Raw genomic sequence first — 15386 nt, 5'->3', positions numbered from 1 at the left:
CACGGCACCAAGTGCAACTTTATCTAAAAGTCCACATCGACCTACTTTTAGATTAAAAGTAAATCTATACAAAATATTTTCTTCACTAGAAATAATTATGCCTTACTGTATAATTTTAACCTTTATACCGCCCTATTAGTTTTCTTGCTTTCAAAAACGCAGTCAACCACTTCACGCAATGCTACAGTATAACCAATTTTTGGCTAATGCTCGTCTGAAAGTAAACTGACAACGGAATGTTTAACAAAAGTGGCATTACTTTTGTACATAATGTCCGGCACGTAAATACGTCATAGCACACTGGTAACATCACGCTTCCTGTACGTTTTATTGTAGCGTAATGACGTATGAATCAGCATACAGATATTTTTAAAACGAAAACAACAACGCATAGTTAGTCAAGTGGAAATTTACCAAATATTTTCATGAGAGGAAGGAAGTTTCGAAACCCTTCATCGGCGACATAACAACAGAACTGCAGGGCAAGACTTCAACGCTGGCAGCCAAGATGCAGCTGACATGTACAAAAATCATCAACGAACAAACAACTATTTAATACCCAAGTCTATGGCAGAGTAAACCCTTGCTGCAGGTTGCTTGTTAACCATTGTTTTGAAATTGTGTTTTCACAAGATTTTTATTTCCTTGTACTTTATATCTATAGTATCGTGCTTCAATCATATATGGCAAGTGTACATTTTCAACAACATTAACGAACCTTTCTGGTGATTATGACGCAATACAATGACGGTTTTAAAATAGCAATTTACATGATTTATAATAATTTATTATAATTATATATATACATGTATATAATTACATATAATTACATACATATAATTACGTTTGAAACCAAAAAATTAAAAGGTATTGTTTTCCCAGTGAAGTAAGGAAAGTATTAGCAAGAAAAGCAACAAGAAAAAAGTTAAGCCTTGGAGGTAATGCAATATCTATAAACGGTAAAAATGTTTTTTGCTAAATGCGAAATTTTCCCAAGAAGTTTGCTTGAAACTTTGCCGAACATGCTACTGCGAGCTTTGCCATAATGGAAGAAAGACTGTTAAAGTTGACAATGGTGTACTATGAGCTATCTCTTAAAATTTTAAACAATTAATTTTATTTGCTGAGAGCAAACGTTCGTATAATAACAGCATTTATATGACATAAATTATATGCTTTTGAAATAAAGCTTTCGCTTGGCATGATCTGACTTTGTTAACCATTTACAAAACATTTCAGTTCAAAAAAAATTACTATAGTGTTTATAGTCAGCTACTGCAAATATTACGCTTTTCTAAACGTTTGTTAATAATTACGATGACGCATCAAAAGTTTCATTTAAAAAGACTTTTCCAAAAGCAAAACTTTAAAACAACGTAATTCAAGGAAACGTTTCGCCACATTTAGGCAAATGGAAAAGCCTGCCACCAGTGTTCCCTCTAAGAAAATTTTACGCTGAGCAAATATTTGATTTAGTGAGCATGAGCATTTTAATGCTGAGTTAAAATGAATTACCAACTTTGTGAATTATCAACTTGATTTCCGGTATCATCATTGTAATTTAGTGTCACACACTCAGCTATATACTGCTGTATTTAACCATTCCTCTCTAAATTCAGTCTTCCTTTTTTTAGCTTCGTTTCCTTGAATAGACATCCCACTGGTAGGTCTGTATTTAACTTGGATAAATATTCGCTCAGTTTAGAAAATGTAATTACTGTAAATAGTAAAACCAGTCTTCAGAGTCGAAACTGGAAAATAAAAATCTTTTGCAAGCTAAGGAATAAAGTTAGTTGCATCCACGAGTGTGGAGTGTTTGTGAAGCAAAGTATGCTCATGTGCATCAGCACACGGTATAAATGCGATAAGCGCAGAAGCGTTCTGTCCAAAAATACTGTTGAAAATAATTTTACTTTTAAATTTGGAAATTGCAAGTGCGCAAGAATGAGATTTTACTGCGCAAATAGTCTGGTGGTACTGCGCATTTGCTCAGTTGCGCACCTTAGAGGGAACACTGCCTGCCACTATTTTACCAGAAAATATCGTGGGTTCAGAGTTATTTTTCACAGTTTCTCGTTAATCTAACTTAAATGTTATAACATAGCAATCTAAATCTAACTCTAAGAAAACCTTAAATAGCTAAAATCAACTTATTGCATGGCCAATTGCCATTCTCCTTACCTGACCGTCTATCTTTAACAACAGGCTGCGTGACCTGCATACGATGAAATAGCGACATCCGAAAGAAGATACTCAAAACAGATTTTCGAAAATATTCAAGTTTTGAAGCGTTTTATTTGTCACGCTAACAATAACAAGTCCGGTTTCTAACTGTTTGATTTACGCTTAGTCATATCCAGTATACGTCACTTAATAGCTGAGGCAGTATAAATTGTACAATGGCTGCTACGTGCTACGTATAAACTCTCGTGATATATATGTTTACAAATTCATGTTTCTGTTATTTATAGACTTGGTTAAACCGTTAAAGCCTGTTTTGAAACAGCAACTTTGTCATAAAATTCCTACTCGCTTACATCATCCCTTAAGTAATATAACATATAACACAGAGCTATTCACATACATACATAAAAATACAACACAAAGCTATTCACATAAATCACAACAAGGGAAACTAGGAAATTTGTGTGAATACAGGAAATTTGTTGTAATTTTCCTTCAGTTGTGGACATTGGAGCCTACTAGGCTACATAGTGTCAGTTAAAAAGATCTGATCTTTTAAGTCTGCATAAATACTTAACTCATTCTATACTACAGCAAGATGACAGAAAGTATAAGTAACTGATGTCGTCCACTAAATCACAGAATAAAGCCACTTTTTTTTCTATTTACTGCATGCGGTTCAAACATAAAACCTTAAACCTGACTACCCTTTTAGTTTAAAAAGTTAAACCTTTTCAAAGTTGTCAATCACAGAAAATATCTAGCTTAAAATTGCTTGGACAAACTCTGAACCGTAAACTCTGAACTTCTGGTCGAACCGTAAAATTCCAAAAAAATTGTAAAGGCTACCAAGAGTACCGTTTATGAACGTTTCTGTCTATTGTTTTGCTTATTTAGGCCAGCATTTTGTTTATGACGTAACACTGGACATAGAATCCGACATTGTTTTCAGGTATAGATTCTATACTCTATGGCAAAGGCTGTTAAAGTGCGCCTCGCTGACATGTTTTTATGGGTCTTCTAGCTAAAAAGTAATATCCCAAAATGACTACTAATAATATATCAACCAAATTGACAATCATTACTGATTTTGCGGCTCGCTGGTGTTCATATTTTTCCGCAAGTGACTCTTTCATTGAACAAGTTTGCCCACCCCTGCTAGGCCTATATAGTGTCAGTTAAAAAGATCTGATCTTTTAAGTCTGCATAAATACTTAACTCATTCTATACTACAGCAAGATGACAGAAAGTATAAGTAACTGATGTCGTCCACTAAATCACAGAATAAAGCCACTTTTTTTTCTATTTACTGCATGCGGTTCAAACATAAAACCTTAAACCTGACTACCCTTTTAGTTTAAAAAGTTAAACCTTTTCAAAGTTGTCAATCACAGAAAATATCTAGCTTAAAATTGCTTGGACAAACTCTGAACGTTTTTTGTGTTGTAGACGACCGAGCGCTGTAGATAAATTGAAATTAAGTCCACTTGTGGGAAATGATGTTAGCCTCGGGCTACAAGAATATACTTCTATTTTCTGAGATATTTATTGTTGGCATCCATGAAAGACTGGCAAGCAGATTGGCTGTAAATAGTATATAGTTTACGCAGAATATTTTATGTCAATTATATCAACTGCAGTCTGCAAAAAGGCACGACACAGGTAGTAGGTTGATGGAAAAAGTTCCCAGCAATACATACAGTCATTAAAGCGACCAACCCCGATCTTAAGGCAGTTTAATTGTTACTCAGGACCTGTGGGAAACTCTGACAATTTGGGTGCTGCGATGGCTGATTCCACAAAAAAAGGAAAACATACAACATATTTCCATTCGTCTTGTCATGCCAAGTTGATGTTGAAGCCGGTATTCTGCAAGACATTTCTGTGACGGGAGAATAGTCGGCGAGCGATGAGGCGTAGAGAGCTTGTGTGTTGCCTGATGACGACTCCGTGGAGGCTATGGTTGATATCATTCTGAGCTTGGCAGGAGATCCTGTAGGTAACCTGTTTTTTTTAATGTTAGTGGGAAGAATTCCACAAGCAATGGCACGAAGCTCGTTGACGTAGGTCACTTTTACCCAGTAATGATTCGTAGAATGTCATTCAGGGCCGCATCCAGCGTTTTTCTTGTGTGCGCTTCTGCACAATCCTGTGGAGGTGTACTCAGCATCGCAGTAACCAAACGTCATCGCTGCAGCGACCTAGGTGATAGCTTTGGCCCACCAAAAGGTACCTGCTAGACATTTAAGAAGATTGTCACAAGCAGACAACTTGCTGGTGGCGTCCAGTAGATGCTGTTTAAATGCCAATTGGCGGTCAAGTTTAGCACAAAGATATTTTGGGTGTAAAGCGCATGGGAAAGTTTTTTCGTTTAGGCTAAAGTTTAACTCGCGCTTAACTTAGCCTTCTTGTTGTTGAGGTGAAAAGCGGTTGAGGTGGTTTTTGCTGCGCTCAATTTCCGTCTTCATTTGCACTTGTGTAACTAATCACAGATAATTAATTAACATGTCCTTTGATATAGTTCTTTTTCTATGGTTGTCAAATTGGCAACCGCACTAAGCAGGTTCAAATCATCTGCGTTGGGTAAATCACCAATATAAATGTTGAAGAGCATCGGTGAAACGGTGGAACCCGAAGGCACACATTCCTATGACGACGACTATGGCTGCATCGCCCGTCATTAGTTTTAAGTAGAAAGGTGCGATTGAATAGAATGTTTGCCATGAACCGTAGAAGGTGACGATCGGGTACCGTGCGCAACCTATGGAGTCAGACGATGTTATATGCTGCCGTGAGATCAACGTGGACCACTCCTGTATTTCGGAATAAACTAACGAATGAAGTCTATTCCTTTTAATGTTTTCTTCCATCTCTCCTTACTCTTTTATCCAGAATCATTGACTGTATGTAAGACGTCATTTTATTTTATCTATTGCTATAAATTGGGTAATACGTCTGAAACCAAGGTTCTACATCTGTTAAAAAAACTTACGCGATATAGAATGTAAAATAGACATATTAAAATATTCAATATTACAAAAAAACAATTATTTTCACGTACCTTCAACGTCTTCCGAAGAAACTAGATTTTAGATCTAAAGCATTAAGTTTTGCAATTAAAGTCTGCCCCCACAATTCTTTAACTCCATTGAAACCTATATTTTGGTTAAAATGCTTGTCTCACTTTCTCAAGAAAATCATTTTTTTCATATATCCATAATGAAGTGCATGGTGCGATGGGTAGATTCCAAATTAAAACCACAAAAGTTGGTTTGTCGAAGATCTTTAGAACATATCCTAAGATAAAATGAATTGCTTATTCTTTATCAAGAGTTTTAATATAGCAAACTTGGGCGACAGAAACAAAGTTGGTTAGTTTTAGATAAAAAATGTGTATGTCAATATTCTTAATTTGTGTTAATTTTATACCTAAACATACCATTTTCAAATAGCAACCATTAGAATTGTAACGGATATAAAAAACTTCTAAACAATTTCTAGATAAATACGCTTGTTTAAAGACAGTATATCGTGTTAATTGAAATAAAGATAACTTAAAAATAACTTAACTTAAATAAAAATCACTTACGTGAAGAAATTTAGACGAAATTAAAAAACAATAAACGAATCAAATAAATTTCAACTAATTTGTATAAAACCAAAAGAACACGTTTATAGAAATTGAAATAAGTTAATAAAATTTATATAACTTACATTTCATATTATTTTGACCAACGAGCTATAATTTTCATGGCGGGCAGAGAGACTGTAACTTTTTATCATTTTTCTCAAATATACGGAAAATATAGGTGCTTTCTCTATAAAAGCACTGGCGTTCAGCTATTGGCAATCTTGAAAAGCCTGCTGAATACCTGTAGCCTAAGCAGAGTTCTTCATATTTAGGTCATGTTTAAAACGTTCAAGTTAAATAGACTAATCCCATTCTGTATCAACCAAAAGAAAATTTGCAAAAATTTTTGAAAATATTACCTTTCTGATCCCGCTCATGAGTTCCAAAATTTTCACTTAAAGATCTCTAAATTTGAGCATTTCCCCAAATCGAAAATGTTGAAAAACTTAGATTTATAGCGCTGTGAGATATTTAAAGCATTTTTTGTACAGCACACTAAGGCCTCTCATGACTAATTTACCTCAAAAGTAAGTTTGAACAAAATAAAATTATATAACATTAGCAGGATTCGAACCTGCAAAACCTCCAAAGTGTTTCTATAGAGACATTAAATGTATATTGTAGACCGGAGGATCGGAAATCTGTAACTACAAAGTTTAGTCAAATGTGGACATTCTGTCGACTACCCGCAACAATATTAGTGATTATAAATGCAACAACTTAAAGTAATGCTGATAGGCTTATCAGGAGGCGTCATTCAGCAGGACTTTCAAAATTGCAAACGAATCAATGAACCTATTGTAAAATTGCATTTATTGAGACCTACTGTAAAATAGCTTTCATAGAGAGAGCAACTACGTTTTGCCGTGAACACCGTACAGCGGTCTTTACATCCGCGATAAGCTTGTAGAGCTCGTTGGTCAGAATGACTTGAAATACATAAAAAATGTTTCTTTTTCATTTTTATGCAAGTAAGTTGCAAAGTATTTAATAGATTTTTAATTTTTTAAGTTATGTTGACGAAGTGTTGAAAAGTTATTAAAATCTGGCCAATATGATATGAAAGTCAAATACGAACGACACCCATTACAAGATACCAGAAAAAATCAAAAGCAAAAACGAACTTAATAATTAATATAAGCCATAGGCCTATTCAATAAGTAAAAAAACAGCGCACAAATACAGTATTGTAGCGAAAAATAAAACTTATGCAACTCGCCAGTCGCTAAATGCAAAACAATGAAAAAAAAGATGCAGATGAAATAAAAACACTGGATTTGACTGAAGACACACTTAATATTTTTGGTAATTAACCCGCGAAGACTCTTCATATGAAGGAGGAAAATTATTTGCAGGATAAGCGCCTTTTTCCACTGTGTTCACGTAAATTGCCGAAGGCTCTTCTGCCGCGAAGTATGCCGGGTTTGTCGCTGGTTGGGCCGGCTGGGCCGGATACGCAGGTGGTGCTGACGGTTGAGATGTCCGTCTGGTATTTCTCTACATGATAAAATGGAGAAACATGAAATACAGCATATTTTAGCATTGCTTTTAATGAACTATTATGCAGTTCCATGCACACTACATACGTTCAACATTTCGTTTTAAGATGATGCAATTTAAAGCAACTGTGAGGTACAAATTTAAACCACTTGATGAAATGACGTGTTGTTTAGAACAGATATACGATCTTATGAAAACAATTCTTTTCACAACCATACCAATTACTTGAACCTTCAATGAAATAGATAAAGCCCCACAGCACTTAGACTTTTAAATTAAAAGTAATTTCTATTATGCGTTAAAATACTTACCGGTGGTTTTGATTTCTTAGCTTTGATGGCGATGATGATTCCGACAATAACCACAGCAACAACTCCAACAACTATTCCAACGATAGCTCCAAGGCCCAGGCCTTGTGACTGACCGGAATCTATTTCGTTTGAACATTTTTCAGTTAAGTTTGAAAATTTTAAATCCCAACAAATCACCGCTATATGTATGTATATAAATTTAAAAGGAACATGTGCTATAGTGACCTGTTGGATCAAACGTAAATGCAATCTTATAACATATCGGGAGAGACGAGAGATCTGTGTTTGTTGCAGCCACTGATGTCAATTCCTTGTTTTCCGGAGAACACAACGGAACTCGGGAACTTAAATAAAATTTCAAAAATCAGCTGGTTCGTTTTGTAGTGTACAAGCTACAGTTTAAGCGCGGAATTACGATAAAAAAATCAAATACAAAAAGGCGCAATATTTAATGTTGATAAAAATAAACAATCCATAAACATCACACTTTGGCAGTGATTCAGACTAACAACGGTCGTTTTAAGTTCTTTGAAAAATATACCTGGAAAAGTCATATTCGTTTGTACAAGGATGGTATTGTGGGTCAGGACTTTGGCAAGGACATTCGCAGGCGTAACCCGACCAAGTTGTTTCACAAACCTGATCGTACTATCATTAAAATTAAGGACTTATAAACATATGCTTATCACATTAGTACTTGATGAAGCTTGCAGCATGAATAACAACTTCTCAGAAGGTGACAAAACACGCAAGATTTTTTCATGTTATTTTCCACCTAAAAATCTGCATCATGTGATCTGTGTTGATAGTAATCTTACCGTTCCTATGCCGGAACCGCAAGTGCACTTAGAAGGGCGATAAAAAGAACATGAACCACCACTTGTCCTGGGACCTTTTATGACCATGTAGGTGTTCGTCTGTTCGATGGGAATGACACGAATGGTTTCACAATTTGAACCAAAGTTGACCGTTACGCTGTATGAACCACTGTACGACACCTAATAACACGCCACCATAAAATATTACAACAGTAAATAACATTTATCTGAAAACAGTGACCAAACTTGTCAAGCATAGATAGAATTCTTGTTGAAAAATGGCTCTAAGCTGTAAGTCAAACTTAGCAATATTCAACTTACGTTGTATGTCCTTTGCAATAAACTAGCCTCAACATTCGAACAACTGGTAGGATTCAAAATTCCGTCCCGTATGAGAAGATTTGCGATGTTCGAGTCTACCTCGGTCAAATGCTGGTTGGTCCGTACTGACGACGACTCAAGATATTCCTTAGCAAATATCACGAATCCTGCTTTGTCCATTAGTACACACCTGGAATTATATTTTGACTGAAAAATTGAACTCGTCAAAATATTTCGAAAAAAACAAGAATAATGTTTGTATTCATTCTCATATCACCTCGTCGTTTACACTGACACTTTATTTACTAGCCTACTACGCAAACACTGGTATCCCAGTTGTATACAGCTGAATATAACAGTACACAGAGTCATGTTAAAATGTAAAAAGACAAACCTTGTCGAGTCGTCATTTATACAATCTGGAAAGAATTCGGCAAGAACAGTTTGAAAATAAGACAACAAAATATCGACTCCCATCACCGCTACAACCTCGTCATTGATGACGTCATGAAGGCCACCAAACCTAAAAAATTGTTTTAAATACACTTTTATCCGATTAAAAATTAAATTAAAAGGATTCACGCCAAACTCTATAACAGTTACGTGTTTAAAGCTTGAGCGGGAAAACTAGAAATGATCTACATACACCTTAATATTCGCTTACTTTCCTTCAAAAAGAACTCTACTCAGTGTGATAATAGTCGCACCACTGGCAGCATCTTTGTAGGGCAAAGTGAGTACGTTGTTTCCGCGATTTGCCAATGCGTGTTCATACCTGAAACACTCGAGATCTTGAGTGCATTCACTTAAGACTCTATCGCGTTATGGTAACAAAAACGAAATGCGAAAACGAGTTTGTTATTATCAGAAAATTTTATATAGCCTACATTACTAAAGACATGAATAGATATGCGCTCTAGTATATCATTTTGGAAAACAGGAAAACGAAAAAATTACCATGGTCTAAGCACGGGATCATAATCATCAGGATACCGGGTGCCTGGAAAATGTCTAAAAACTCCATGCTTTGTTCCGATGTATCGCCAGACTACTTCCTCTTCTATGTCCGGATTCTCATGGAGTTCCGTCCACCACCTCTCGGCGTAAGATGTCGCCACCACTTCGTCTTTTATCCCAACCTATGAAATCGTATGGATATTGTAAATACAAAGTCACAACCATATTTTCTACGTAAAATTTAATAGAAATTGAAATAAGTAGAAATTTGTATGTTTAATTAAAATTTGGGTTCCCACAAGAGATTAACAGAAACACATAGAGTGGGTTTTTAAATGTGATTTTTTGGTAAACGTCAAACTCAGACAAAGGTGTCCAGTAGCCTATTACTTAATGGAGAAAACTTAGGTTGCTTTTCTTGTTCTAATGGACGCTCCAATAATGAAAATACAGAATGATTTAGAACTTTCTCAAGTTCATCAAATCCTTTTCCATGGTTACCTTCAAACCTTGACTGATAGTTGTACTTCCTTCCACGTAGTCTTTGATTCTACTAACATCTGCAGCAGTAAAGACTCGGGACAAATAATATTCTGGATCTTCATATGAACGGGAAGCCAGAAAAACTGAACTTTGATCTAGGAATAAAAGTTTGAAATAAGATTAAACTAAAATAATTCATTTCAAATCGAATTAATTTCCTCTCGCAACACGCTCGTCAGCAATTGTCACACATTGAATGTGAAATGATTGATAATGTTTTATTTTGATATTTACAGAAATTTGTTTTTAAGCTTGAGTTGAAGTTTCGTTACAATGTTTTGTTGAACACCTTCCATGTTAAAGTCACTAATTTTTACCCATTGAGCAGTAATTGTTCAAGTGTCGACACGCGGTATTTGGTGGAACAAGGTCCAAGCGATGATACAAAAAGGAACCACGTGGAACAGAACCTTGAGGCGCCAAAACTGACTGAATATCTTCATTTGCAAGAACAAGACAAACTGAAAAGTCCGTCCCTGGAATCTGTTAAAAAACGATTAGTTATAAATTTATTTCATATAAGATTGTGCTATATACAATACTAAAACAACACACAAACGTACTGACGTAACAATTTTATTTCAGGCTTACATATAACTTAACATCTAACATAGAATAATATTTCAAACGTTCCAACCTTCTTCCAGAAATAGGTTGACCGAACTTGTATCTCTTTCGCTCCATATCTCCTACCGTCACCTCCAGAAAGAACTTTGGTGGAATAAAACGTTTTTTCTCCGCTTCCTCCTCTTAATGAAATCATGAAATGTTATAAATCAAGAAATACAGTCCAATACTAAAGTACCGTATACAATAATACATTCACAAGGAGATATATGTTTGCTATACCTCTTCATAGACTCGAAGATCTCGACGAAGTCCGGATCTCGTTCGAAAGCGGTTGCACGTGCGAAGAGTGGTTCGCTGATGCCGATTTGTGGAAAAAGAGGATGATCAATCATCAGTCCTGTTATTAGATATAAACGAATAGTTTTAAAGCAAAAAAATATAAAACATTAGTTAACTTAATATAAGATTTTTTGCAACTAACCAGGATGTTTGAATAGAATTTTGTAATAGTTACCGTACGATACAAATCAAACTTACAAATTTAGAAAAAATTACAATATAAAAACCCTGCACAGTAGATTAATAAAATACAGACATCGTAAACTATAGATGTATTAATACACTTTTAATTACATTTAATTACAATTTTCATCGGTGCTCAGCTTAATCAAGAACTTATTTTTAACTGACCTGCTTCGTTGACAACAAAAGAATATGAAAGTTCCCCTGGTACAATGTTAGTCGTTTCAGCAAAAAGCTCTTCAATTGTGACGTCAACGGCAGCGACACCAATCAAATTGCCTCTGACGTAGACAGGTAAGCTGGCTGTGATCATTACACCTGAAAAATTTACAGTTATGTATAAAGTGATATAATTATATATAATTATGTATAAATTATAATTATAATTATACCATTAATATTTATGTTTTATAGTAGTGCTTTTTTTCTGTCATCAAAATGAAAACAGGTGGATTTTTAGCTCTGAAATTAATTTCTTTTACGAATTCAAAAATGTATTTGTTTGGGAAGTTCTACTTTCAAAACTCCGCATGCAGAATATTATAGAAATTTCATTATGATGCAATTTTTGATTATAGAAAATACTCGGCGTTCAAACAACTTGCAAAGCAAGCCTTACCCAAACCCCAAGCATCCAAGTATGGCACCGTCCAAACCGGATCAGACGCAAGCTCGTCATCGACTTTGAAAAAATTGTAATAACTTGCCATCTGGCTACGTAGCAAGTCCGGGTCGTCCACTTTAGTAAAGACGCCAGGCTGAAATGTAAACAAAAAACATTTATAGTCTTGCATAGTCAATGAATATTGTACTTTTTATAATTAATAAGTTATATGTTGGCAAATTGTATAAACATGTCAAAAAATGCCAAAAGATGAATTCTGTTATGTGAACACAGAAATATTGTCTTACCCTAATGTCCGATTCATCTATGACTGAAGATGTCGCCGTAGCCATGTCTTTAAGCACATCAAAATCTATACATATATATAAAATATAAACCACTTAAAATGTTTGGTAGAACTTAGTAAAATTGTAAAGGTCGTAAAATTTCAATTTCCTATCACTGCATTATAATTCATCTCTAACAAAAAAATCTAAATACAATTTATTTATTTTCTTTTCTTCGCAATCAAAAGCAACCTGGAAAGCAGCCAAATTATTTAAACAAATCATAAAAATATTTCGTTGCAAAATTGCAAAGGCAAAACCCATTTTCAATTATATCGACTAACACAATGTTATGCGTTTTGCTTTTGTGAATAAACTTTAACCAACCTGAGCTTCCAAGACCGTACGTCAGAATGACGACAGAGTTATTCACTTCCGCATTTCGCGATCTAAGGGTGTCTAAGATCGTGGATGTAGAAGGCTCACTGGGTTCACCATCAGACATGAATAGAATGACACGATCTAACAACAAGGAATAAGTGAAACAATTGCACCTCATTTGTGCAAAAGAAGTTCAACAGGTTAGGATTATAAAAGGTTGATGTTGATAAAGCTAATTTCAAACCTAGCTTGGTGCTATTTCTACTTTCAACGTCGGTTGAAAAGAAATTGAAGGCCTTGTCCAACGCTTTTGCATAGTATGTCGATCCTGTAAAAATATTCAATATAATCGAGGCGTTGTTAAAATAGAACGATGAATGTGAATTTTGTCGTGAAATATAAACCCTGCCATTTTCAAAAGAATTTTAGCCTATGATGTACTATTACAATAGGTTATGCATTTTTATGTACGAAGATTAATATCGACTTCTAGCATGTTACCGTCTGCAATGAGAGAATCAATAAAGCCCGAAACCTTTTTGATATTTCCCGGGGTAGCGAATGCTAAAGTGCTGGAGAAGCAATCGTCGTTTGCTGTGTCACCAACGTCCGTTGGCAGGGCATTGGTGCTGAATGCGACAACTGTAAACTGAAAGGCAAACATTATTAGCATTTTGCTTTGAAAAAAAAATACAAGGTGACTGGTGAAATATCTATGTCAAATAAATACGTTGTTTGTTTACAAAGCTTAAACTGCTGTCACCTTACCTTGTCGAAAGGGTTCAAGGTGCTAATAACAGTCTTTGCCGCACTTTTCGCCAATTCCATCAAAGTTACGCTGCCGTGTCTTCGTCCCATGGATCCACTCCTGTCAATCACAACCACCACTTCCTTTGGGACAGGAACGTTTGCTTGGACGTACCAAGGTCTAAATAAAAACAGAATTAAACAGATCAAGAATAAAGCAAAAGCAACACAATTGTGCGAAATTCGACAGATCGGGTGAACAATCAATGTTGGTACTATAGTTTATAAAAATTTTACAAAAGAATTTACCTGAAGCGGTTGTCATAGTTATACATTAATCATACAGCTGTATTCCCGAAAACATTTTAATTCGCTTGGGAATACCTGTATATAACAGAATCAGCCAATGTAAAAGCACCATATTATAGGATGATCAGGCGTTTCACCTAAATCGGTTGTCGTAGTCATCACAGGAATCTGATATTAAAGCTGGGAATCTGGTCGTCACTCCTTGCTCGCTTCCAAAATATTGCCACTTCAACGAAGGAAGTTCAATCAAGTTTTGGGCGCATGATTCCACAAAGGAAGGACGGAGGCGGACAAGAGAACTCTCGGCTTCAGGCGATATTTGCTCGCAAACTTGATTGACTGCGACCTGGACGTTATCATACGATATAATGTAAATAAGTGCTTAAAAGTTGGGGGTACGAAAATATAGTACATGTTGTCGCCATTGTAAGAACGCTTTATAGTTATTATAACTATATTATAGCTTATTAATACAGTAGGATTTATTTTACTACGTGCTAAGTTTCTGAGCACAGGACTGAAAAGTAACACGGTGATGAAATGACTGGAATGTGATAAAGCAATTTTGATAACTTGACAAACCTTATTTTTAAAGCGAAGATCATATTCAGTTTGCGAAGTGGGAAATTTACAGCATTCATATGATGTCGATGTGATGCCGGAATAAGCTCTTTCTACGGCTTGTTGAAGCTGTTGGACTGTCAATATCCTCTTTTGAAATTTGTTTTGAAGGTTGTTCACTAACTAGGTAAGAAGAAAACAGTTTAAAAAACTTTTTCAATATAAAGGAAATTAATAATGGTACAATTACAGTTCGAGTAATGCGTCTTCTGTTCGACGTTCTATACAAAACAACTACGGAGGACTGTACAACCGTTTAAGGTTGAACCATTTTAATAAGCAATTACAGTAAGGATGCATTCCTCACAATTCTTCAAACATTGCTATAACTTTTTAGGTTTTGAATATTCTAATATGACAATAAGCTTTCCGGTAAGTAACACTTGATATCACACTTATTAATCATACGCGTACTGGCAGGTACGTGATGTAATAATTGCTTTCGGAAAAGCGTTTTGTTCCTACCTGCTCAAGCACGGTATTTCCCACAAGAATTTGTTCGGAATAGCTCAGTTGATCAAGATGTTTCTGAAAAAACGAAAGTTTTGGGTTCACATTGCTGTAGTATAAGGAAGCAAAATCACTTAAGGCGCTGAAAATCGATCTTATGACTAAGTCGTGCTCTTATTTGTCACGTGTTTATCCACCAGCGTTTTGACAGTTTATTAAGTGACGTAAAATACGAAGTTTCGAAATAAATGTCACGCCACTTCTTTTTGAAGCTTTCTGAGTTTAATTTATTACAAATTAGTCCGCTTATAAACATATGTCAATATACAGGCTAAAGCTCATATGTGAAGGCCAGTTAAACTCCAGGTAGAGCAAAAATGTTTCAATTAGGTATTTGTCAACATAGATTACCTGCATAGAATTTTGTCCCAGAAAGTCTTCCACTAATTCCTTTATTTTTCTTGATAACCCTTCAGAGTCATATTGACTCTTTACAACGCCAAGACAAAATGAGGCAAGAAATATGCCAAGATAACAACAGGAAAACTTCATGGTAGCTTATAAGCAGTTTTATGTTCTAAAATGATGTCTTAAAATTAAAACATTTCTGGAACATCCATTTCAAAGACA

The 15386-nt window shown here is 35.2% G+C and overlaps 1 protein-coding gene and 2 long non-coding RNA genes across 4 annotated transcripts; 2 read left to right on the top strand and 1 right to left on the bottom strand.

Moving 5' to 3' along the window:
- The first annotated feature begins 51 nt into the window (after nt 1-51).
- On the top strand, nt 52-2331 carry LOC143459070 (uncharacterized). The gene is made up of 2 exons (XR_013117735.1): nt 52-938; nt 2206-2331. It is a non-coding gene; the product is annotated as an uncharacterized LOC143459070 (long non-coding RNA).
- Nucleotides 2332-3653: 1322 nt separating this feature from the next.
- On the top strand, nt 3654-5354 carry LOC143459073 (uncharacterized). Its single transcript, XR_013117738.1, has 3 exons — nt 3654-3846; nt 3936-4183; nt 4292-5354. It is a non-coding gene; the product is annotated as an uncharacterized LOC143459073 (long non-coding RNA).
- Nucleotides 5355-6609: 1255 nt separating this feature from the next.
- On the bottom strand, nt 6610-15382 carry LOC143459067 (VWFA and cache domain-containing protein 1-like). Of its 2 annotated transcripts, none has more exons than XM_076956032.1 (24): nt 15168-15382; nt 14772-14834; nt 14268-14429; nt 13823-14031; nt 13398-13557; nt 13131-13278; nt 12874-12957; nt 12636-12770; nt 12270-12334; nt 11977-12115; nt 11526-11675; nt 11115-11232; nt 10903-11014; nt 10583-10748; nt 10224-10360; nt 9723-9904; nt 9430-9540; nt 9160-9288; nt 8766-8955; nt 8445-8624; nt 8168-8274; nt 7852-7970; nt 7627-7745; nt 6610-7312 (listed from the first exon to the last, which is right to left on the bottom strand). In XM_076956032.1, exons 1-24 carry the CDS (start codon nt 15306-15308, stop codon nt 7109-7111), a joined length of 3330 nt encoding a protein of 1109 aa, XP_076812147.1. In that variant the 5' UTR covers nt 15309-15382; the 3' UTR covers nt 6610-7108. The 2 variants fall into 2 exon arrangements, with proteins under 2 accessions (XP_076812147.1, XP_076812148.1); XM_076956033.1 differs by having other exon boundaries at nt 8168-8265.
- Between the last annotated feature and the right edge of the window lie 4 nt (nt 15383-15386).

This window comes from Clavelina lepadiformis, chromosome 5 (genome assembly GCF_947623445.1).
Source record: "Clavelina lepadiformis chromosome 5, kaClaLepa1.1, whole genome shotgun sequence".
In the NCBI taxonomy this organism is placed as follows: domain Eukaryota; kingdom Metazoa; phylum Chordata; class Ascidiacea; order Aplousobranchia; family Clavelinidae; genus Clavelina; species Clavelina lepadiformis.
This window is presented reverse-complemented; position numbering and strand designations above follow the sequence as displayed.